This window comes from Anopheles gambiae, chromosome 3 (genome assembly GCF_943734735.2).
Source record: "Anopheles gambiae chromosome 3, idAnoGambNW_F1_1, whole genome shotgun sequence".
In the NCBI taxonomy this organism is placed as follows: domain Eukaryota; kingdom Metazoa; phylum Arthropoda; class Insecta; order Diptera; family Culicidae; genus Anopheles; species Anopheles gambiae.
In genome coordinates this window covers 59,972,336-59,997,290 of record NC_064602.1, presented here as the reverse complement: position 1 = coordinate 59,997,290, position 24,955 = coordinate 59,972,336, and the positions used below count along the sequence as shown (strand labels likewise).

General features: G+C 39.5%; 1 protein-coding gene and 2 long non-coding RNA genes across 4 annotated transcripts; 1 reads left to right on the top strand and 2 right to left on the bottom strand.

The window, feature by feature from the left end:
• Positions 1 to 1,651: 1,651 nt before the first annotated feature.
• Positions 1,652 to 2,285, bottom strand: LOC133392896 (uncharacterized). The gene is made up of 3 exons (XR_009765875.1): positions 2,193 to 2,285; positions 2,037 to 2,127; positions 1,652 to 1,947 (listed from the first exon to the last, which is right to left on the bottom strand). It is a non-coding gene; the product is annotated as an uncharacterized LOC133392896 (long non-coding RNA).
• Positions 2,286 to 20,370: 18,085 nt separating this feature from the next.
• On the bottom strand, positions 20,371 to 22,251 carry LOC133392894 (uncharacterized). Of its 2 annotated transcripts, XR_009765873.1 has the most exons (4): positions 22,074 to 22,251; positions 21,741 to 22,007; positions 21,516 to 21,626; positions 20,371 to 20,509 (listed from the first exon to the last, which is right to left on the bottom strand). It is a non-coding gene; the product is annotated as an uncharacterized LOC133392894 (long non-coding RNA). The 2 variants fall into 2 exon arrangements; XR_009765872.1 differs by lacking the exon at positions 20,371 to 20,509 and having other exon boundaries at positions 21,042 to 21,626.
• On the top strand, positions 21,561 to 24,386 carry LOC1272609 (sodium- and chloride-dependent glycine transporter 1). Its single transcript, XM_061655403.1, has 7 exons — positions 21,561 to 21,649; positions 21,790 to 22,024; positions 22,100 to 22,523; positions 22,768 to 23,506; positions 23,593 to 23,802; positions 23,880 to 24,050; positions 24,133 to 24,386. The coding sequence occupies exons 1-7, from the start codon at positions 21,620 to 21,622 to the stop codon at positions 24,232 to 24,234; spliced, it is 1,911 nt and encodes a 636-aa protein (XP_061511387.1). The 5' UTR covers positions 21,561 to 21,619; the 3' UTR covers positions 24,235 to 24,386.
• Positions 24,387 to 24,955: the final 569 nt, after the last annotated feature.

The following is a 24,955-nucleotide window of genomic DNA, read 5'->3' as shown; positions in this document are numbered from 1 at the left end:
ACATCTATAACCAAACTCAAAACAGTGATTGAACAAATATTGAACGGTCCAAATACGCCTACAAAAACATTCATTGCGACAGATTTAAATTGTCATAACATGGCATGGGGAAACCCGTACTATGATTTTAAAAGAAAATTCCTCATAGAAGAAATAGAAGAAACAAAATTCATTCTACTGCATAGAAACGAAAACACTTTTATGCCAACAGACCTTTCAAAAAGATGTACTGCAATACAGGGTTTCGAATCATATAAGGGAATAGTTCAACCACTTAGGGGAATGTTGCAAATCGGTAGGGGAATGTTGCAAGCAAGCTGTGGATGTTTGCAATCACTTAGGGGAGTTTTGCAATCGATTAGGGGAATGTTGCAAGCGTACTGTGGAGCTGTCATCAGACTGTGGGTGCCGCTGTAAATACCTTAAAATATTTTCGTCAATCTTACTAACTTATCATGTTTAATTATGACTCCGCAGCAGGATTTATTTAGTTTATCATGCGTACAGCAGAATTCCACACGAAAACAACTCCAAACGATGTTTTTAAAAAACATCATCGGTATCAATTCGTAGCTTTTTACACCGGCACCCACAGTCTGATGACAGCTCCACAGTACGCTTGCAACATTCCCCTAATCGATTGCAAAACTCCCCTAAGTGATTGCAAACATCCACAGCTTGCATGCAATATTCCCCTACCGATTTGCAACATTCCCCTAAGTGATTGAACTATTCCCTTATATGATTCGAAACCCTGTATGTTACCCATAATATCAGATAACACGATTAACAAATGTGAAAGAAGTTTGAAAACACCACCTGGGAGCAACAAACCACAAAACGATCATAAAAAAATACAAGAAAAAAACCATAATAGAAAAATGAAAAGAATCAACAGATAAAAAATCATAAAAGAGATTGAATACCTCAAAATATCCCATGATTCAACATCAACAGAGGTATGCAAAATATAAAAACAATAATTTAAAAAAAATACAAAATATACAACTTGTACATCGCGTATCTGATGAAATATTGCAACTAAAAAGGCAGGGAAGCACAACAATGAAAAAAATAAAAATATACAAATTGGACAAAATAGAAAAAAAAACACAAAAACCACCAAACTTTGGCAATTTATAAGACAAATAGAAGGAAATGGAAATAACTAAAAATCTTAAAACATCATCGAAACAAACATAGAAGCTATTATGTTTACTTATATTTGCACTTTATTTAAACACTTTAAATAATACATAATGATATAACGTACAACACTTTACAACGTAGGCCGCGCGCCAGCCGCACCGAGCGCCCCAGCCGCGAGCTCTTGCTCAATCGGCCTTCGTGCACACTCTGCTCGGCGCTCGGCACACACTAAGCCTTGCGCGCTTAGTGTGTGCGACGGTGTGCATGTACACACTCCCAGCCAACAATTTCCGAAGGCGCCCCGTGTAAAAAATTTTTACTTTAAGCTTTCCTTAAGTTTTTACACTAGCAGCAGCTAAAGTAAAAACATTCAGCACGGCACAAACCGACGCACACATTCAAATGCTTGGATTGCTGGTCCTGCTTACGCATACATTTGTATTAATCCCTCCCCTTATATTTTCGGATTGCTGGTTGTAGTAGTGACGCTTTTTCTTTTTGCTTTATGTACACTTTCGTATGCTATTTATTGAAATTCCTCTTTCCACATGCGTTTTGGCACACTCACACTCTGTATACGGCAGGATGCTTCACCCCTTCCAAATGCTGCGGTTGCTTTCTATTACCCTTCCTCTCGTTCTTCCTTCTACCCTCTGCGCTAGGATATCCTCGACTGGTGCTGCGCGTGTTCAGCCGGCGCCTGTCTGGAAATGACGTCACGGACTGGTGCTGCGCATGTTTAGCCGTATCCTAGTCGTCCTTGAAGTGCGCTCTTCTACGAAAGAGCTGTAATGAAATCTGTTGATGAAAATTAACCAATAATTAATCCATGTTTTTTTATAACAAACTAAACAATATTTTGCACATAGGATTATAGAAACGCTTACCTTTATATTTTAAAACCGGACACCGTTTTCCTTCTGTCGATCGTTTTGCGGGATGTTGGCAACCGTCGATTAACATGCGCGGGCACTGTAACTTTTTAGACGACAAGCGTTAGTTGAATGTATCCATTGAAGCACACACGAGGATAAGAAACTTACCTTAGAAATTTACAAGGATAAATCATTCCATTATTAAAGAAGAAGGAACACGGCACAAAACGTAAACGAGCAAAGTACGGGGCACAAGAAATCACACATCACTCCAACACATCCTTCCACAGTGAAAGTTCTGGACAGACTGAGGATGCCTAAGAGAGCGGTACTTGTTCCGACGCAATGCGTTGCGATTTTGCCAAAATGTATGGGATTTGACAGACGCATGCGTTAACGACGCACGACGCAGCGTCAAAGTAGAAAAATTTCTATTTCGACGCACGTCGTGATGCGTCTGTCAATATGGTTCAATCATATCGGGTGAAAATCGACATTTTTTCACGTTAAATTGTTTCGAGCGCAATTGGACGTGTAATTGGACTACTAAATAATTTTATTAACAAAACAAAATAAATGTAGAGAAAGTAATTTCGTAATTGCTGCAAAACAGGTGTGTGCGGGTCAGTATGCAATGTGCAATAATAAAGCGAAAACATGCTTTGCACTGTTTTGAGCAGAACTGGAAATGATTTTACAGTTGTAATTTAACATTATAACCACATCAGAACCTATAAATAAGAGGTATTATTGCTGTTTGTTGATGTTTTTCTTTGTAAAATGTGTTGACATATCCATGCAGAACGCAGCGAACAGATAACAGCGTGCGTCACGCAATGCGTTGCGATACGCTGCGTCGAAACAAGTACCAAGCCCTAATACCCGGATGAGCGCGATAGCAGAAAAATCATGGGAGATCGAGAGAGATGTGTAGTCTCGGTTCAGCGGAATACGCATGCAGATGCATGCGTGTGTGTCACTCGAAGGATATCGGTTTCCCCTTCTCCCGTTTTTCGTTCATAGGCCACACGATCGGCGTTGTGCCGTCCAAAATCTAGAGAAAGAAGACATGCTCTCTCGCTTTGGCACACAGGAAAGTTTTCCAATAGCTTCGGTTTTGCTGGTTGGGCTGTCGTCCCCCTGGACGTTGACCGGTGGCAGCGCAAATGCCACGGCAAGTCCAGGGGACGGCACGCACGGCTGCCCACAACAGAAGCTGCTAAAGAATTTCTAAAAAACAATTTCAACAAAATCAAAAAGCGACAAAAACATGCATAAAAGCAGCCCAACACCAGAAGATATATTAAACGAAGAAAATGGGAAACATATACTAAATCATAAAAAAAAACACTGCACCTGGAAAAGATAACATATCTTACGAAATCCTAAAAACCCTAAATAGAGAAACGACAAAAATGTTTTGATACAAGAAGCCAACAAAATGTGAAAAAAGGAAAACAAAAAGAAACAGTACAAAAAACTCAAAATTATAGCAATTCCAAAACCAGGTAGCGACCCAAATGACATCCAAATCTATAGACCTATTGCACTACTGCCTACAAGAACAAAAATACTAAACATGGCCGTATTAAAAAAAAAAACTTTAAAAACTTTTCGCAATAAAAGAAATAATACGAGCATTATCTCTAGGATTCAGGCCAAACAACTCAATCAATCAGTGTATATACTATTTAATTAACGAGATATACAACAACAAGAGAAATAAAACTATAACTGGTGTTATATTTGTGGATCTAACTAACACATACAATAATGTACAAACAGAAACATTGATTAAAACACTAAGAGAAAAAAACATATCATTAGATATCATAAGATGGATTGCATCCTTTTTAAATAACCGCACTGTAGAAATAACATCCGAAAACAAGACAATAAAAAAACTTGTCTCTGATGGACTACCACAAGGAGACGTACTATCACCTACCCTATTCAATATTTACACCGAACAAATACATCAAAAGACCAATACAGGTGTCCCCCGAGGTACGACTGTATTTGGGACCGTAAGGCGTAAGTTGAAATAGGCGTATGTCGAATATCTTTGAATATAAAGTTTATAACCGAAAGTGAAGAGTCGGAATCCATGAAATCGTATATTTTATTAAAAATAATGTACGATAATGTATTAATATTCCTCCAAAAGCCGTTTACACGACATAGATATTCAAGATCGGAGAATTGTGGAATCTGAGTAAATATGTTTGTAACGGATATCTGCATAGAAATTCAAAAAAATATATCAATTTCGTCTCAATGACATTATTCAAATGTCAAAATCAAAATCGTCGTATCTGCGAATCGTCGTAACTCGAGGGAGGCGTAACTGGGGGAACGCCTGTAATGGAAAACCAAACATAATACAATATGCGGATGACTTTGTAATAATACAACAAGCAAAACTACACAAGAATTGCAGAACAAACTTCAAATAACATTAAACAAATTAATACATGAAGCAAACAAACTGAAACTCCCAATAAACACTGAAAAAGCCAAATTTATTGTTGTGGGCAGCCGTGCCGACCCCTGGACTTGCCGTGGCAGTTGCGCTGCCACCGGTCAACGTCCAGGAGGACGACAGTGTACACGCACACTGTCGCACACACTAAGCAGCGCAAGGCTTAGTGTGTGCCGAGCGCACAAGCAGAGTGTGTTTGCGAGCCGATCGAGTAGGAGCTCTCGGCAGGGGCGCTCGGTGCGGCTGGTGCGCGGCCACCGCACTTGTTATTTTAAAGTGTTAATTGTTTGTTAATTGTGTCGTATTATTTATTTTGTATGTAATAAAGTATTTAAAGTACAAAAGTACGAGAACACAACATTTATGATGTTCGGAAAAAGATCATAAACCATAAATATCAAGATAGAAAACACAAATACAGTAGAACGTCGATTATCCGGGGACGGATTAACCGGCGGGCGGCTTAACCGTGCGCTTAAATCTGACAGCTGTTCATACATACGGCGAAAGTTTGCAGCGATAATCAATTGGGTAACCAGTTTCTTGTACAGCTCTGCAGTGTCTAGGGGTATTTTCGAAATTCATTTTTGTTCAAGAACAGTTGTTAAACCTACAGTTATTGATTAAAATAATATTCTACTAACGATTAATCGATTGATTCTAGGTGAATTAATAATAAAACTACCCAAGTGACATTTGCTCAAAATTGTTTTCCCATATCTGCTCGATACGCTTAAAATTGTGAATTTGTGTGTGATCAAGTGTGTTGCAAGCGCCAAGACTTGTTGTGTTGGTAAATTAGACGTTTCTCTATCAATGGACAATGCCGTCAAGCTCATTTTTCTTCATAGCTATGGTTTTTTGATGAAAAACAAAAACTAATTTTGTGTGACGTTATTCTATAAAAAATGTGTATTTTTAAAATATAAAATGGGTACATGACCAACTATCACGATAAGAAACACCATTTCCGAGCGAATCTAGAAGAAAGTAACGAAAAAGCCGCATCACAGTTGATTTTAAAGGACTTTTTCTAAATTCCCTTAAACTAGTTCAGTTTAAGGTAAGTTTAAGGCTCCAGTTAAAGGGAATTTGCTCGAATTCCCGATTATTCGTGCTATAAAATGTCAGTTGGGTAGTGAATTTAACATGTTTTATATGCGTTTGACATTTCTTGGACCATTGTCCGTGCAAATCGATTAACCGGCAACCGTCCGGTCCCGAGCTGCCCGGATAATCGACGCTTTACTGTATACAAAGAGTAACCAGTTTTAAATACTTGGGAACAAAGATAGACCGAAACCTAAAATTTAATAAGCAAATTGAGTAATTAAAAAGCAAGGCCAAGAAAAGATTAAATATAATAAGATACATTTGCAATAAAAACAATAAATTGAGTCCAAAGAAAACAATTACAATACACAGATCCATAATGCGAGGAATACTGGAGCAAAATGCATAAATCATTGAAAATGCGTAAAAACATAAAAAAAAATCATTGCAAACAATATAAAATCAATCATAACGAAAAATAACAGGCTGCACTAAAACCATACCAATTAACTCCTTAATGGTAACAGCAGCTGAAGTACCACTTCACATAAAAAGCAAATACATAACAACAAAAGAAATCCACCAGAACCAAATAACATCCAACATAAACAACATCACAGAAAAAAATAAAACATAAGTAGACAAAATTGCTACCGAAAACAGGGAACTACTTAAAAAAAAATGGCAAAAATAAAGATATATATCATAGGAGCGAAAATTCCTATTCATCATAAACTTGATGAAGAAATTACAGAAGATACTCCTCATAGGGAAATAATCTTGATACAAAAATTTGAACAACAAATCAGAGAATTAGAAAAAATGAAACCGATCATATACACAGACGGCAGCAAAATAGACGATAAATGTGGAATTGGCATCTACATAAAACCACACAACTAACCAAATCAGTATATAGCATCCCACTTCAAACTAAAAAACACGGTACCAATAACTTCTGTCGAGATAACAGCAATTGAAAAAGCCCTACAAATTGCAAATGAAAATAACCTAAAAACCCCGACAATATATACAGATAGCCTGGCAGCATGCTATATCTTAAAAGAAGCACAGGAAAAATGGTACATTGACGAAATAATACATGACATCCTAAAAACAAGCGAAAAACTCAACGCTGAGATCAGACGGGTACGCTGAGATAAGAAAATACGTTCCCAAATCAGAAGACATATGACTCTAGGTAGTCGAGGTCTAAAAGAGAGAGAGAGAGTAAGCCTCTGAGTATGTGGTATCAAACAAACGTTTGATCGACATAGGAGGATACATTTCCGCTCGCAAAAAAGAAGTAGAAGAAGAAGTCTTTTAAACACATTTAAATACGTCTTTAACTCAATAATAAATAAGCTTTCCAGAATGAGACCCACGAGTGAGCGGAAAAAATATTTGAACGAAAAAAAAAATGCAATGCCGGGTCCAGAATATGTGCTACCCAAGTGCCACAAATCCAGTAAACGACCACTAAACGGCTTCTAAACGACTCAAGCTCTCTACCTAAACGGAATATAGAAAGACTTCGTTTAGCAGGCGGCAAACGACTCATGCATTCTAAAAATAGCAAAAAAGCTGGTGGCGCTATCTGTGGGTGGGATACCAACCAGTTGAGAGCTTCATCGCTTGAAGGAGAGCTTTCTCATTTCCTCTGTACTGTTGTATGGTTTCGCATTGAAGTTATGCATCGCTAGAACTAGAACGGCGATACGATTGTTTAAATACTAAACTCCAACGGAAACCACCAGCTCTGAGGCGAATGAAATTTGAGTAATGGTCGTTGGTGTTGATACCCACGAATCTGACCACACGACCATTCAAATAGATTTTTGCTCAGAAAGTTAGAAGGCTATATAGGTCATGATAAGATGAAACTTGTCGAAACACATTGCAAGAAAAGGATAGCAATATAATGATGAGTTGTAATACGCCATCTCTTGATCAAACCAATGAAGTTGTGGAGCTTTCATTTTTTTCTATGGATATTCAATTTTCCAGTCGTTTAAGCTCAATCTGTGGCGCTTGGGTATTTTCTCAAGAAGAACAGAAACTTGCAGATTGGTTAAGTAATAAACAAGATCGCGATTTTCCTGTTACGCGTAGAGCTTTGTTGTTGAAGATGAAATAATTGTTTGAAGCAAATCCGGAGCAAATCGAGTAACACCACTCCGAAACAATCAACCAGGAAAGTACCATTTACTATGGGCTTTAAATCTTTAATAATTTTTATTCTTTACTTACTTTAGGAAGCAAATGGCTGCGCAACTATATGAAACGTAATCGAGTGTTTTCTTTTCGTACGTCAGAAACATTATCTTCGGCTAATAGCCGAATGAGCGAAAATGATATCCGTAGATGGTTTCAAATGATAACAAGCTGGATAACAAAAAAAAAAAAGGACTGCACGAAATATTAGACGATCCTTCAAGAGTATTTAACGCTGACGAAACCTCTTGCTTTCTACACCCAAATCAAAGAAGGTTATCGCCCGAATTGGATCACGCAATGTGTATGAAGCAGAGCAAGCGGCTGCTAAGCAAAATATAACTGCAATGTTTGCATTAGGGGCAAATGGTAATATAGTAACAGGTTGGCTGATAAGTCCCCGGTCTGACACATAGATGGCGCCGCTAGTATTAAATGCATATTTTTTTATATAGTACCAACCTTCAAATGATTCGTGTCAAAATTTGACGTCTGTATGTCAATTAGTTTGTGAGACAGAGCGTCTTTTGTCAAGCAACTTTTGTGTTGTGTTGTTCCACCAAGACAACGCACCGTCCCGGCAAACAATGCGAGGGTTGGTGAGGTACCTCTCGCTCTAATTTCTCTAGTCTAGTCTAGTTGCCTCGCTTCCTCCTATAGCGATTCTGTCGAGCTGAGCTTTCACGTCCCTCACCACCGATCTCCTTCCTACCCCTCGCCTAAGGCGGCGCTCTAGCAGCAATCGAACACGACATAAGACACGAACAAACCCATATAATCATATGGAGGTGCACTGTCAGACACAAACAAACAAACAACACAAACCTCGAATCGAACATGTCAGTTGATTCTGTCTGTGATGTTCGATACCCACCTGTGCTGTGAGTACCTTGGCTGTCAAACGCTTCACAGCTACAGTAGATAGAATTCAATGCGGGACATTTTCAAATTTTTTTACGTAGTTTGTCTCTTTTTCTTCTTAAAAATGTGTACAAAATATTTAGAATAGCTATCAATAATATTTGCAATGCTTCACAATCAATAATAACATCAAATATACAGGTTTGAAACGTATAAAACTATTACGTGTACACAATGAATGTGTATGCACTGTATGTGTTTTGGCATGGACGTTTGTTTACATTTTTCAATAAAAAATTTGAAAGATTTTTATGTTATTTTTGATATGAATAACTAGTATATTATTTGTTGAATCTTCCCCCTGCAGATGGATGTTCATTTAAACTATGAAAATGCTTCATTTTCGAGATGATAAGATAGGCGTATTGCAGTGCATCATGACAGGTCTATAAGACATCGAACAGCTGACAGAGCACCTATCGAACAGAGTCGTGTTTGTTTGTCTCGTTCGATTGGTCCCAGAGCGCCGCCTAAGATCGTCTGACGTCTCGCCTGACACCTTTCGTTGTGTTGGTGCTATGCGGCTGCTGTCACTGTAGAAGTCAGGTTGTGTGTGTGTAAAAAAACGTAAACAGTGTTGTTGGCTGATCAATTTTGGTAAGTTTTTTAATAATTAAGTTCTTAATTTTACGTAAGTTAGTGCCATTTTAGCTAAAGTAAGTGGTAGAAGTCCTGCCCAATGCATGCTGGCTCCGTCGGAAGCGGTACGTGTATTTACCGGCGTAGAAAAGTGGCGTAATGAACAACACAGCACAAGACAGCGGGTAAGTGTTATCCAGCGATTATCATGATGAAGAAACACTTTTTTAATAGACTATGGCCTCTTTTAACTTGCAGATATAATGCAGAAACGATATGGGCCTGCCGCAGGTGTTTGCGACAGTGCGTTGTGTATGATTCGGTAAGTTGTAAGTGGGCCACGAAAGAAGAAGAAGATTGTTTGGTGAAGCTAGCGACTAGGATGCTAATCGTTGTGTTTATTCCTTTTTTTGCAGCCAATTTTCCTCTATCCTGTAACGTGGGGTGACGAGGAACCGTTCAAGAGGATCCTTCGGAAGCTGTACGGCGACGAGTCGGACTCTACCAGCACCACACGCTAGAGGCCCAGCCGGCACCGGGTGCCCCGATTGCGCCGTCAGACGTTGTCGAGCGTGCTCGTTCACAACGTTCGGGGCAGGAATTCAACCCTTCGGAACCTCATTATCCTCTGCCCCACAATAGCTGCAGCAGCAACAGGACCGACCGCACTACTGATTGCGGTCAAATTTCCTGGCAGGAGAAAAACCCCACGAGTGAGTTCCTTCTAGATGCACTATCGCTACATCTAGATCTGTTGTTTTATCTTCCCTCTAAAGCAAATGTTTTATATTCCCTCAGGTGTATCGATTTCATCGACGGCCGCTCGCTGACGGCACCAACATGCCACTGAATAACCCCGGAAAGACGACAAGCACTCATCCAGCGGCAAATTGTTAACGTGAACCCACTTCCGCCCATCTACACGACATCGCGTTAATAGTGTTATTGTGTTAATTGTAAAAAAAAATTACGTTAATGAGTTAAGATTAATCTTAAGTGCGCTTTAAGGCATACATTGATATGCTTAATTTTAGGTTAAGTGTTTTGAAATGCGCGTGTGTGCGAAGGGTCGAAATGAGCGCTAAGCAAACTAAGCGGCCGCGTAGGGCCCCGTGGTCTTGAGGGGCCCCAAAAATGGAACCCACCCCTCGCTCGCTAGTAAAATTTACATTTGTGCTTGTAAACCTACATTTATGAGACTGCCTCCACTCGTATGTGCGGGTTTTATACAACATTTAAGATAAATAAATCTAGTTTATATTCTCATAAAACACTACGCATTTTTAAAGGGGGAATAAACATGATGACATATAGTTAGTTTGTTAGAAGGTTTCTATGCACGTTCACTAGAGGATTTTGTTTGGATATTTACGGACTGCATTTCGATTACATTGGTTTAACCTGGTGGATCTGGTAGCTTGTAGCGCACCATACTCGCCTGTCCGCGATGGGTAGGCCATGTCATACCCCTGGTACTGAACGATCCAGCCCTTAGTCGTTCGCAAGGACAGACAAAAGGAAGCTGTGCATGGTGTGTCAAATAATGTGTAGCAGATGGTATACAGGGTTTTCGAGGATTATATAGACATGTTCAGCGAGTTGTAGATTCGTTCAGGCATATAATAGACTCTTTCAGCGAGATATAGAATTGTTCGGATGTAGGTGTAGACATGTTCGGTTATACTGTAGAGCTGTCACTTTCGTACCCCTTGGACTGCAAGTTGGATCATTCTCATCAGAAGGTAAACAAACAGTTTTCGAAAAAATAAGCTTTTTTCAACTAATTTATGTATTAAACAGCTTGGGGAATGTTTATTAGCTACTTTTAGGACTTTTAAGAATGAAAAATTGAACCCTGCGGCACAGTGTGTAAACAAAACAAATGACAGCTCTACAGAATCGCTGAACATGTCTACGCATACTTCCGAACAATTCTATATCTCGCTGAAAGAGTCTATTATATGCCTGAACGAATCTACAACTCGCTGAACATGTCTATATAATCCTCGAAAACCCTGTAAGATGGGTACCTGCGGGTGAGAGAGTCCGTTTCTAACGTTTTATTATCAGTTGGTGACACGTTCAAATGGATGTGCGCAGATCACGGCCCGATCCTGGGGGCTCACCGTTGAAAAGGGCGCTGTCAGCGTGTGATGTCCTCAATGAGGATCTTGACACGGAACCGAGAGTGGCCATTCTCCCCCCTCCACCCCCCCCCCCCCCCCCCCCCCCCCCTCCGCATGTGTTTTTGTATGTGGCTTTCTTCTTCTTCTTCCTTATGTATGTGGCTTTATAATCATGTGTTAAAGAAATAAACCAAAGAGCTGTTGAACGACGTTTATGTGTTGTTTTGTCGCACATTTTGTATTAATGTGGATACATAAAGGATGATAATATGATGCCCGTCATTGGTTCAAGCCTCATATAGACCGTCCCCTCGTAGTAAGGACTGGCCAGCCGGGTGTGTGGTACTAAAAAGACGCTAAAGCTTGCATTGGCTGGCTTGACCAGGTATACGACAAATAGAAGAAGAAGAAACAGAAAAATGGAAAGCAGCAGTCTGTAGAAGCTTCGGTTGGGACCTTTGCTGTTAAAGAAGAGGGAAATGTCGTTGCATGTGGATGGAATGATGAGGTTGTGGGTGGTTCGGGTGATGAATGGTTGGGAGCGGAGATAAAAGAATTGGCGAAGCCAGTTTACCTCTTTCCATGCGTTGTATGAGGAATCAATGAAAATAGTCAAATCGTATTGAATTGTGGGTCAATTTTCAGGAAAATCAGGAAAGAAAAAAAATGCGACATTTTTTAACACATGAGTACATTATCTCATATGGCCGTTAAAACCAGCTTACATCGGGTTGAGATCAACATTGGAGATCAACACTTGATAAAAAATCAAATTTCCGGTACGGAATTATTCCTTCACTTTCGCTCGTTTGAAATTGGCTTCATAACCGTTGATCCTCATGGCGATCACATGGCCACATCAGAAACGGCACGGAACGGCAACCACCAGCATAGCACAAATATTGCTTCAACACCAGAATTGACCGGCTTTCGCATCGTCAAGGTCACAGGTAAAACCAAATACACTACATATATATGTACCAATCGCCAATTCAAGATACAACTACAACCCTACCATATACCAGTACCAGCTGATGAGCTATCGCACACAAGCGAGCGGCGCGCGCAAATAAGAGGAAGGGGCCTGAAGGAAGAGAGGACAGGGGAAGGCACCGGGAGAGAGAGTGTGTGTGGTCAAAATTTTTGGCCATTTAAATTTTGTCCACCAACACCCTTGCATTTCGGAGCTTTTTTCTTGCCAGAAAGAGATAGCCATACACTTGACATACAGCTGTCTCGCTCATATGACATTTCCAAGGCTCGCAAGCTCTTTAATGCGAGGGCTCTGGAGCAGTGAACTTGTATGGCGTGCGAGCCCTCGCGCGCCCTCGCAAATCGCTGTCACTTGCACTGCGGGATCGCACACAAGCGAGCGGCGCGCGCAAATAAGAGGAAGGGGCCTGAAGGAAGAGAGGACAGGGGAAGGCACCGGGAGAGAGAGTGTGTGTGGTCAAAATTTTTGGCCATTTAAATTTTGTCCACCAACACCCTTGCATTTCGGAGCTTTTTTCTTGCCAGAAAGAGATAGCCATACACTTGACATACAGCTGTCTCGCTCATATGACATTTCCAAGGCTCGCAAGCAAGGTGGATTTAAGAAGATCAGGTGGTGGAATATAGAGCATTTTGACGTTTTGCGAGTTGACGTAAGGTCCCCAGATTTGGGGTTTGTTTACGTTGGGGTTTGTTTACATTTGATTTTGCAGTTGTTCCAGTTTTCATCGCAGGAAGCAGGAAGTTAAAAGTGTTTTCGTCATGCCTTGTAGCTGTTCAGTGATTTATTGCAATAATGGCCCATCTAAGGCCAAAAAGCTTGGATTGAATATCAAATTTCATAAATTTCCTCCCGGCGGAGATTTAAGAACAAAGTGGATACAGTTTTGCGGACGCGAATCGGATTGGGAACCTTGTAACCGAGCTGTGATTTGTTCGCTTCATTTTAATGAGGAAGATTACCAAATGTTACCTCGCAATTCTACAGAAACAAACCCTTATAGACTTTATCCACATGGTAGGTTCAGAGTAGTAATAGTAGTAGGTTTAGTTTGATTAAACAATAAATGTACTACACATATTATAATTGACATAACATTCGATTCGCAATGTGTTTCCTGTGTAATCGATTGTATTACTGTTGTAGAGCTGAGTTAAAATATGTTCTTTGTCGGTAATAAATGTATGTTTTGGGGAAAAAGAACTGAACAAAACGAAACATATGGTTTGGCCTGTTCAAAATAGTAAATGTTTTATTTGTAGTCTAAAATGTAATCAACTTTAACGAATCTGGACGGCACGAAGGCGTCGGAGGATACCGCAATGAAAAAAGGACGTTGATTGTTCTAAACAATTTTTTCATTAATTGTGATACCGCTAAAATAACAAAAACATGTTTGATTTATTTAAACTTATATTTCAGTGGTTCCGTCCAAAACAGGCATTTCAACTACTGAAAGAGAATTAGGGGAAAATGAACAAAATACAGATGTTTGTGTTGAAGAAAGTAGGAATGAAAATGTTACCCAAATAGAACCAGTGAATAATGTAGAAAGTCCCATGATAGTTGTTAGATCGAGCGATTTAGTAGATGCAGGAAAATCGCAGGAATCATTACAGGAGTTGCGTAAGGCAAACCATGTACTGAAAGAAAAACTGAACGATTGTTATAAAGAACTCAATGCGTTGAAAATCGAAAACAAAACATTAAAGAAGGAGCTTGAAAAAAACAAAAGAAGGAGTATAGAACCGGTAGAGTTCGTTGCCAAAATAAAAAATATTTTCAAAGGGACTCTTTCCAGCAATCAAATAGACCTGATCATGAAGGAAAAGAAGCGTGTGCAATGGACAATTGAAGAAATAAGCTCTGCACTGACGTTGCGTTATTTCGGAAAACGAGCCTATCGGTACATAGCAATAGACTTACACTATCCCTTGCCAGCTTTATCCACACTTCAAAAATATGCCAGAAAAATAAACCTCAAGCAAGGCGTATTGGTCGATGTTCTTGTTTTTATTGGCAATTTTTCAAGTGGATTGCCCAGACAAGATCGTGAATGTATTCTAAGTTTTGATGAAATGAAGGTGCAAAGGGTTTTAGAATATGATCAATCAACGGATGAAATTTTAGGACCACATGATTATATACAAGTGGTAATGGCCAGAGGCTTATTTAGACAGTGGAAACAGCCTGTTTTCATCGGATTCGACACGAAAATGACTAAAGAAATAATGGTAGATTTAATTCAAAAACTTAACGAGAAAGGAGTAAATGTCGCAGCGATTGTTAGTGATAACTGTTCTGCGAATATTGGTTGTTGGAAACAGCTGGGCGCCCATGACTATTTCAATCCCCATTTCGAGCATCCAATAACGAAAAAAAATGTTTATATAATACCTGATGCTCCACATCTCTTAAAATTAATAAGAAACTGGTTGATTGATCATGGTTTCAGATATAAAGATAAAAATATTACGATTGAACCATTGCGCCTCTTAGTAGATTCTAGGCTAGGATCAGAATATACTCCATTATTTAAACTAAGTTCTAAACACTTGAATATGTCTAGTCACGAACGGCAGAATGTAAGCTTAGCAGCGCAATTATTATCGAGGACTACAGCAACAACTTTAAGGCGTTATTCAATTAACGATGATGCGAAACATTTAGCTGAGTTTATAGAAAAAGTAGACCTTTGGTTTAGTGTTTCAAACTCATATTCGCCAAAAGCTAGTTTGGATTATAAGAAATCCTTTATTTGTTCTGAAGATCAGGTGAAAGCATTAGATGATATGTTTGAAATGGTCGATAACATGAGAGTGATAGGTAAAAATAACCATCAAACATTTCAAAAATCAATCCTCATGCAAATAACTTCAATGAAAAAAATATTCGGAGATATGGTACAGAAGCATTCAATCAAGTACATTTCAACGAACAAGGTAATATTATCGTCAAAAATGTTAAATGGTATCAATGTTTTACTGTTATATTTATTTTTCTCTTTCAGCTAAACCAAGATGTATTAGAAAACTTTTTTTCTCAATTAAGACAACGTGGGGGTGTCTATGACCATCCTTCACCATTGGCTTGCCTATATAGAATAAGAAATATTATATTAGGCAAGTCTCCATCCGTCCTATTAAACCAAACTCACATAGCAACCAAAGACAATGACGATGAGCAACAGATACCTGAAACAGACTCACATACTCACAGAAATGACCACCGCAATGAACACTTCGTGTCTGCTATCATGTATTCAAGAGCAAATATTGAACCATCTTTGCCAGACATGAACGTTGTAGAAAAGGATACAAATTTGTTTTATGATATGAATGATAATAGTAGTACCGATAGCAGCACAATAACAGAGTTTAATGAACAAGAGGAAGATGGATTTGAGTATGTTGTTGGATTCCTTGGTAGAAAATTTAAAGATAATTTTCCAGATCTATACTTAGGATGTTATACATTTGAAAACGATACCGAGCATAGTTATTCTAATCCTCCTTCTTTTGTTCAGCATCTGTCTGTTGGAGGTTTATTCCAACCATCTATAACATTTTTGGATGTATGCCGTGAAATGGAAACCATTTTTTTAAAAACGCATAAGAATGGACAGTTTTCAAACAAAAAAAGTATAGTAAGAATATTAACCAATAAGATAAGTAGGAAATTGCCTGAACTGCCATTAGAAATTGTAAAAGCCTTCTCAAAACAGCGAATTATTATACGTATGCGCTACATTAATTTAAAAAATAAAGAGGAGTTAAACAAAAGGCAGGCATTGAAAAGGAAAGCACACGATGAGAATAGAAAGGGAGCTAAAAAAATGAGGAAAATTGTAAATTAGGGTATTTATGTTAATCATATAGTGCAATTTGTAAATAAGCCTGGCGTTCGACCGAATTTTTAAATCAAATTTAATTATATCTATTGCCAATTAAACATGTTTTTCAAACGTAATAAAAATCCCTAAAACTTAATATAAACGAAAAAAATCCCAGTATGCGGGTCAAAAAGTTTGCAATATGGAATATCAATAATTATAATCAAAGATATCGCCAATCTATGTTGAGATTTAACACTCTTTTCCACTAATTTTGTTCACTACATTGTCAAATTCAATCAAGTGAAATGCAACTGCACTGATTATAACATATGTTCTTGGACAAACGACTTAAACGATCATAGTAGGATATTAAAAAAAAAAAAACATTTTAAAATAAATCAACCTAGAGTAAACACAAGCGAAAACGGCTGGACCAAGCGACAAGCGACCCTCAATGAACATATTATGTCCGAAAGTAAAACAATACGTTCGATGCTACATGTTCCTAAACATAAACATAATGCTCTCTATTGTTATTGAATATTCTAATTAATAAAATTATACCAAACATGTTCAACAATTAATGGCAAAACATACTGCCCAAATGTAATTGTTAATTGTTAGCAATCAATTTACCAATATTAAATCAATCATACTGAGCTGGCTTGAATATCATCCAAGCCTCGTTCACCCGGTTAAGATGGCCTCCACCTCAGGTTCGTAGAAATGGTTATATAATGTCCGGTTCCGCCTGTCGTTTCTTTCTAACTAGTCTTTCTAGCAATAGGTCTGCGGATTTATCTTATTATTTTGTATGCTTGGTATGTCTTGGATTGGCTTTTAGACGACCCTGTGCCCTAGTGATGGGTGTTTCGGAGCGCACTAACGGCTCCGGAGCCGGCTCCACATCCACGGCTTCGCTTCAAGGCCTGAGCCTTAGGTGAGGAGCCGGTTCCGGAGCTATTGGTGACGAGCCAGCTCCGGAGCCGTTGAAGCGGGGCCGTTGGTGCAGAGCCTGCTCAGAAATTGTTTGGAGCCGACCTGAGCCGTCTCCGACTTCGGAGCCGTTTTACCCATCACTACTGTGCACAATACTCCATTGGCTCCGCTATCCTCATTGATGCCCTTAATGCTCTTATCCTTGGCACTTTGATTGTATGTTCTATTATGATACTACCGCTATTCTCATCTGTTTTTTTGCATTACATCAGCGCAAGTATACGATCCAACACGCTATTAGCAACTTCATTCGTCATTTCATATCTCTCTTTTGGTCATTTTTTCATATCGAGGGTAGTTGCACAACTACTTGCTCGAAATCTTCTGGGGCCGAGGGGAGCCGTCGGAATCGTCGAAAAGTTCCAGCCGTCCAGAGTCGGCACCGGCTATCGTTGGTTTTATATAGCTGGAATCGAAGTCAGAGTAGGAATGTTTGGAAGCGGCCGTGAATGCAATTCTGGCAACCCATTACAATTCCAAATACGTAATGTATGAACATAGTTCGCGAACATTTCTCAGGGCTACAATACACTGTTCTAACCTAAAAATACAAAAAAAAGCTTGTAGCCGATCGCAAATCTATCAGTAAAAGATTCATTTTTCTTTTCATCTGTGTGCGAAGTTCATTGCTTTCCCGGATGGGAAATAATGTTGAAGTGCAGGAGTAGAATCAGGTTACGGAAGTATCCGTCGTTTTCACTACAGTATGCATGACGAAAACACAGCCTGTATACGTATGAACTATCCTAAAAAATACAGAAATCTAGAGGAGAAATGCAAAAAGATTATTAGATGATAATAATGTGCTCATCTATGAAATGAAATACGGTTAGGAAATACAGCGCTTCAATGGTGTTTTGTTGAACAATGGGGATGTCCATTTTGATTGCAGCCGGCAACTGAAGGTCATATATCCTACATAATAAACAAGAATCCATTTTGATTCTGGCCGAAAATGAGCACTGTGCCACAACAGAACAAATGTTAATGCTTTTAAATAACACACATAAAGACAAATACATAATATATATATGTATATATATACGTAAAATAATATGAACGCAGCTCGTGTATCTATCACTGTTTATGGACGATGATTTTTGCAGCCGGCACGAGCGTTGTTTACATTCATGTGTAAAATGACATAAGGTCTCTCCAAGATGGCGACCCCCTAAAACCGCCAATCCACCACCTGATCTTCTTAAATCCACCTTGGCTCGCAAGCTCTTTAATGCGAGGGCTCTGGAGCAGTGAACTTGTATGGCGTGCGAGCCCTCGCGCGCCCTCGCAAATCGCTGTCACTTGCACTGCGGGGTGCCACAAGTCATTGAGAACGATGGTAAAAATTCATGAATTGGGCATCCTTTTGAGGTCTGAGAACAAGAAAAAGTCGCTGGGGGCCAGATCTGGAGAATACGGTGGGTGGGGAAGCAGTTCGAAGCCCAATCACCGGGGACTTATCAGCCAACCTGTTAAATCCACACGTTATCCTCCCTGGTAAACGTCTTCGGCAGGATTTGGTGCAAATCTTTCCGGAAGAATGGGGTATCGGTCAAAGTGAACGTGGTTTGAAGGATACTCCAAACTTTTTGGGATATATTGAGAAAATATTTCACCCCTTTCTTGTGAGGAAAGACGCAACATTTCCAGTAATTTTGTTCGTTGATGGACATGCATCGCACATTGCATTGAATGTGGCAAATCTATGCCAATCTCTTGGCATTATACTAATCTGCTTGTATTCAAATACAACGCACATCAGATACCACACAACACGGTAGTGTATAGCGTTACCAATAGTATGGATAGAATAGTTGAAGTTGTCCCATGAAAAACATGTGATTCGTTATTTTTATCGTGAATTTGTTCGTCCGCATATTGGCTTCTGTGCCTTAAAATCTTCAGTAGAAGCCAATGGAGTGAAATGCTCAGACGGACTCGATGGAATTAACGAAACAAAATACGATTTTACATCGGCTTCTTCATCAAAATCGATGGATATCGTAGCACCTCTGGATACTTATATATCAATAGATATGACAGATTACGAAGAAGTTGGAGCTGGAGGCTCTAGTGTATTATGCAATGTATTGTCTTCGAAATCTTCCACTGAACCACAAACTACTAGTACGGATTCTTCAGAACTACCCGAAATGATGGAGCCTACAACGCCAAGAGGCCAAAGCAAATCGGGAAAATGAAAAACGTGCTAGGAAGGGAGAGCGTAATAAAATTAAAAAAAATAAAATTAAAGGAAAATCGAAGACATCTACACCAAAGGCTAAATTAGCGGACAAAAACACCAGAATGCGCAATTTAAATGGCTTCTAGGGCTAAACAATTTGATCCTATTGATCCTATTTATCCTATGATCCTATACTCATTTATAAGCTAACAAATTCATCAACAGTTCCTTGTATTAAAATGTACAAGTTATGAAGGATGTTATGAACTAATGTATAGGTGAATTAAATGCAATACATGGACTGAATAAAATAAATAACTGGTGTACAATGTATCACAATATCTCAAGAAACTAGAACAATGAAACAGCGTTTAAACGACATTAATTATATTACAAAATAAGACGTTCCCTTTACATAATTTAATATAGATGCTAATTTTTAAAACGGATTTTGTTATACACGTAGTTTTATTTGATTTGTTTTAATTCAATAACATGAAATGATTTTTTTTCATACATAATATATGGTTTAATATATATGGCCATAATAGGAACCATCTTATAACCAGATTAGGAACTAGTGTGCCATAATTGGTACATTAAGAAGTAGAAGTAATTTGATTTTTTCAGTGGTTAATGATTAAAACCAATCAAATTAAAAAATATGTGCAGGTTTTACACAATTCCAAAATCCATTGAGACGTGAGATTGGGTAAAAGGCGAAGTAATACAGCCGCGAAAAGTGCGTATTGATGAACAAACTATGTACTCTTAGCCTAAAGCATATTGCAACGCGCTATCATTTCACAAAGGATCAAATTAAGAAAGGAAAAATAAGCTGCGTCTATTGTTCAACAGAGGAAATGATCGTGGATCTATTAACAAAACACCATTAGCTAGAATTAGAATATTCTTCTATTTGGCGTAACGTCCTACGCGGACATGCCGGTCTATACAGGCTTTCGAGACTGAGTTCATTACCACGCAGCCGGATAGTTAAATCCTTGCCACGGGGGGACGGACCATTCTAGGCTTGAACCCATGACGGACATGCTATTGAGTCGTTCAAGTTGACGTCTGTACCACGGGACCGTCGCCTAGAATTAGAATAAATAAGCTAATAATGTTAATAGGATTAAGTGCTTCACTATGAAAGATATAGAAAGATAGGCAAGGGAACTTGTGTTGTTGGCAAGATGATCATCATGAGAACTAGACTTAATGATGAAAACGTAGAACGAATTTTATAATGGAATGAATGGAAATAAAATTATATTGTCAAATTAGGAATAAAGAAAATCTCTCTTCCGTTACTGCATTCAAACGAATAAGACGTGTGTTTTCTCTCAGCTCCAAACATAATCATAGTCATTTTACTACATTCATATCATATTGGGTAGCCCTATAGCACGGGAAATTACCTAGTATTACACATGTTTTGCTTTCTTTTGGCGTAACAAACAACGCAGTTATGTCGGCCTGTAGAGAGTTAAGACAACATTCAAGACAATCCCTCACCTTGAAAAGAACAGAAAGATCAAGTCAAAGAGAATCGATCGAATCCAGTCTTATAAAATTCGACTATCGAATAGACCGCCTCTTACAAATTAAAAAAAATGGATCCATACATAGTGGAGACTATCGTGAAAATTTATTTGATCGTACAAATTGTTGCTGAATTTTTTTTTATTCTGAAGTAACGGTCCAAAAAGGCCGTATTGTGTTTGCTGAATATTTAATCGTGTTAAATTATCTTTTCATGTCGTTGGAAATTTCAATAAACGCTTTTTATCAAACTGATCGAGCTTGATGATTCGTAATAACTATATAGTGAGTTTTGAGTTTACATTTTTAAAAGTTGCCATTGTCACATACGAAGTAAAAAATAAATACTGTCTTACTTAGTATTGGACAGAGGCTTGATTCGAAGTTTTAAAAAGGTAAACTAAATATTCACTACACAGTTATTACGTGTGATCAACCTCGATCGTAAAGCAAATCGTCCGACATTGCACCGTGTCGCACTGTTCGACCTTCGCAGTAAGTTAATTTGCAAAAATTCTCATGACTTCGCGACGTATGGTAACAATGTTGACTACTGACCGGTGGGTTAGATATTACTTCCATAGCCAAGAACCATTTCCCAGTTGAGCTTCAGTGAGGAAATTGCAGTGTCGTTGAAATCGGTGCTACGGTACTACGGTCCAATGGATACTAGCAGCCCAGATGATATTGAAGTAAGAACATTTATCAGATGAATATCTTGTTTATGGTCACACTGTAACTAGGTGCAGACAGGTGGCTGATATGAGAGCAATTCTTAATTACCATAATTAATGATACTGTTACTCCGTTGCGTCGCTTATCTGTGTCCAAGGACTGTAGTACAAAGCTCACCGTGGACGTGTGGTTAAAGCGCGTTGAACGTCGTAGACAGCTCGCGTACGCATCCGAATACGATTTCTGCAGCGATCAACCGATGAATGATGAGGCGCTCGCAAAACGTGGCTCCTGGACAGGGCGGTACGATTTCCTCCTGTCCCTACTGGGCTACTCAGTCGGTTTGGGAAATGTATGGCGATTTCCATACCTTTGCTACAGCAATGGAGGAGGTAAGTGTTACGTGTAGTTTCGTTGTAACGTGTGTTCGTTGATACTTACGCTCTGCTTACTGCTGCTGCTTCCAGGGGCCTTTCTGATACCGTTCACCGTGATGCTAGTGATTGCTGGGCTGCCGCTTATGTTCATGGAGTTATCGCTAGCACAGTACGTGGGTTTGGGTCCGGCCATACTTTTCAAGCGACTCGCCCCTATTTCGGAAGGCATTGGGTATGGCATGATACTGGTATCGGGAATGGTGATGCTGTACTACAATGTAATTATCGCCTGGACCGTTTTCTACATGGTGGTGTCGTTCGAAGATCCACTACCGTGGCGAGGATGCCAGCACGAGTGGGCCACGGTGAATTGCTTCTCGTACGAGGAGGAGGACAACTGCTTAGCTACGAATCGATCGTACTATATGGCCAACTGTATGTCGAGAGAACAGTATCGGTTGCTTAATGTAACGCTTCGGACGCCACGCAAACCTCCGGCGGAAGAATTTTTCAAGTAAGTGATTCGATACAGTGTTTTTATTACATCTGCTTCATTAAGCCGACTTAACACTGTCATTCGCCTTTCAATCGCCTTTTTAACTGCCGTCTATAAGGTATATGGTATGTAGATGTATTTAATACGTTATTACCGCTGTTGTTAGTCAATGGCTTATCTTTCATTTCACACCTGATGGACATTGTTGGACAACCAGGTGCTAACCGTGGACAATAATTGATTCTCTACTCACTGATTCAAGGAATTACTTTCTTCAAATATCTGCCGGCATCGAGGAGACTGGGAAGATCAACCAACGGTTAGCCATCTGCCTGCTAGTAGCCTGGGCCATAGTGTTCCTTTGCTTATCGCGAGGTGTCAAAAGTTCCGGAAAGGTAGTATATTTCACGGCCCTCTTCCCGTACGTCGTGCTGGCGGCACTTTTCATTCGCGGCCTTACCCTGCCCGGTGCGTACGATGGCATCCTGTATTACGTTCGCCCGGACTGGGACAAGCTACGCACCGCCCAGATCTGGGGAGACGCTGCGGTGCAGATTTTCTTCGCCCTCAGCCCAGCCTGGGGCGGACTGCTGACGTTGGCGTCGTACAACCGCTTCGACAACAATTGCTATCGGGACGCGATCGTAGTAGCCATTTCCAACATACTCACCTCATTCTTTGCCGGCTTTGTCATATTCGCCATAATAGGCTTCCTAGCGCACGAGCTGGACACTAGCGTGGACAGTGTCATCGATCAGGGTGCCGGTTTGGCGTTTGTTGTGTTTCCGGAGCTCGTCGGAAAGCTGCAGATGCCTAGACTGTGGTCCGTGTTATTCTTTTTCATGCTGCTAACGCTAGGACTTGACTCACAGTTCACGCTGATGGAAACGGTGGTGACGGCCGTGTTGGACACCTTTCCTGCCCTGCGCCGAAGAAAAATAGCCGTAGTGGCCGGAGTCAGCATCGTTGGGTATCTTGGAGGATTAATATTTGTGACAAATGTAATACCCAAGCGCCAACGGTTGGGCGCTGTGAGATGCACCGTGAACGATCTACTCACGTTTGATTTTATTCTTTTTCGCACTAGAGTGGAATGTACTGGTTCCAGCTGTTCGACAAGTACGCGGCAAACTGGTCCGTGTTGCTAATAGCCATCGCTGAATGCATTTTGGTCGGATGGGTTTACGGCTGTGAACGGTTCATCTCCAACATCGAAGAAATGCTGGGGAAACGATCAAAATGGTTCCACCGGTTTTGGGTGACGGTTTGGAAGTACATCACACCAGCAATGTTGCTGGTAATAATACGCATTACTGTCACTTTGCATCAATCGCAAAATATTGTATAAACGATGGTGTTTTTTTCTTCATTCAGTTCATTCTTTGCTTTAACTGGCTACAATACAAACCCGTAGCGTACGGCCGGTACATCTACCCGAACTGGGCTGACGTGTTTGGATGGATCATTGCACTGGCTCCTTTTGGAATTGCAGTTATTGTAGCTGTTAAAAATATGTCCACCAGTTCGTCACCGTTTGCATGGCAGGTAAACTTGACACCTCTGCACCCGTTTGCACCGTATGTTCTATGTAGCCCCAGAGCATTGAAGTTGTTGCATATCGTTTCAGACTATTCGAAAGCTGCTACAACCCTCTTCCGAATGGAAACCTTCACAGCCCCGGTTAGCCTCGGAAATGGCGTATGAAAATAGTAATGGAATAGAGTTGTAAAAACGTAACTGTTTCAAACAACACATTGCAGTTGATTTTTTATAGTGTTTGTGGTCACATCATCATGTTCGTAGATGTACACGACAGAAGAATTTCAAAAATTTAAATCTTTATTCAGGTCTTTCAAATTAATATATGGTACACGCTACATATTTGTTTTGTTTTTTTATTATTTTTTTATTTTATGCTCTCAATTTCATTTCCCTGCTACCCTGGGACACGGGTATTCTTTTCTAATTCGTTTACACAACACACTCTTCCTTCTCCACTGATTCTTGTTTCGCTTCTTTTTTTTGTTTTCTTTTTGCTTATCGTCGTTCATTTTTGTTAGAAATAAATACGTTACTTACGTCTTCGCTTCATTCTCAGCAATACTCCACTTTTAGCAGTAAATTAACATTAAATGATCACACACTTGTTGCAGTTGTTTTTGTTTTCGTCGTTATTTTTTTCAATAAATATGTGCAGACGTGTTGCTTTTTTGTTTCTTCACTAATTTTCAAAGCTTTTATCGTATGCTATGGAGGAAACAACACTTCAAACTGCTAAAATGCTGGCTATTTAACGCTCGTGGCAAAAGTAATACGCTACATAAACTCAAAGGAGTTATATTATACCAATGGGTGAAAAACGGCAAAGATTAAAATTGTCCGTTGAAGAGCCATAAGTGTCATGTACACTTTCTGATATTCCAATTCTTTTCAACTGTAAAATGTTCGAT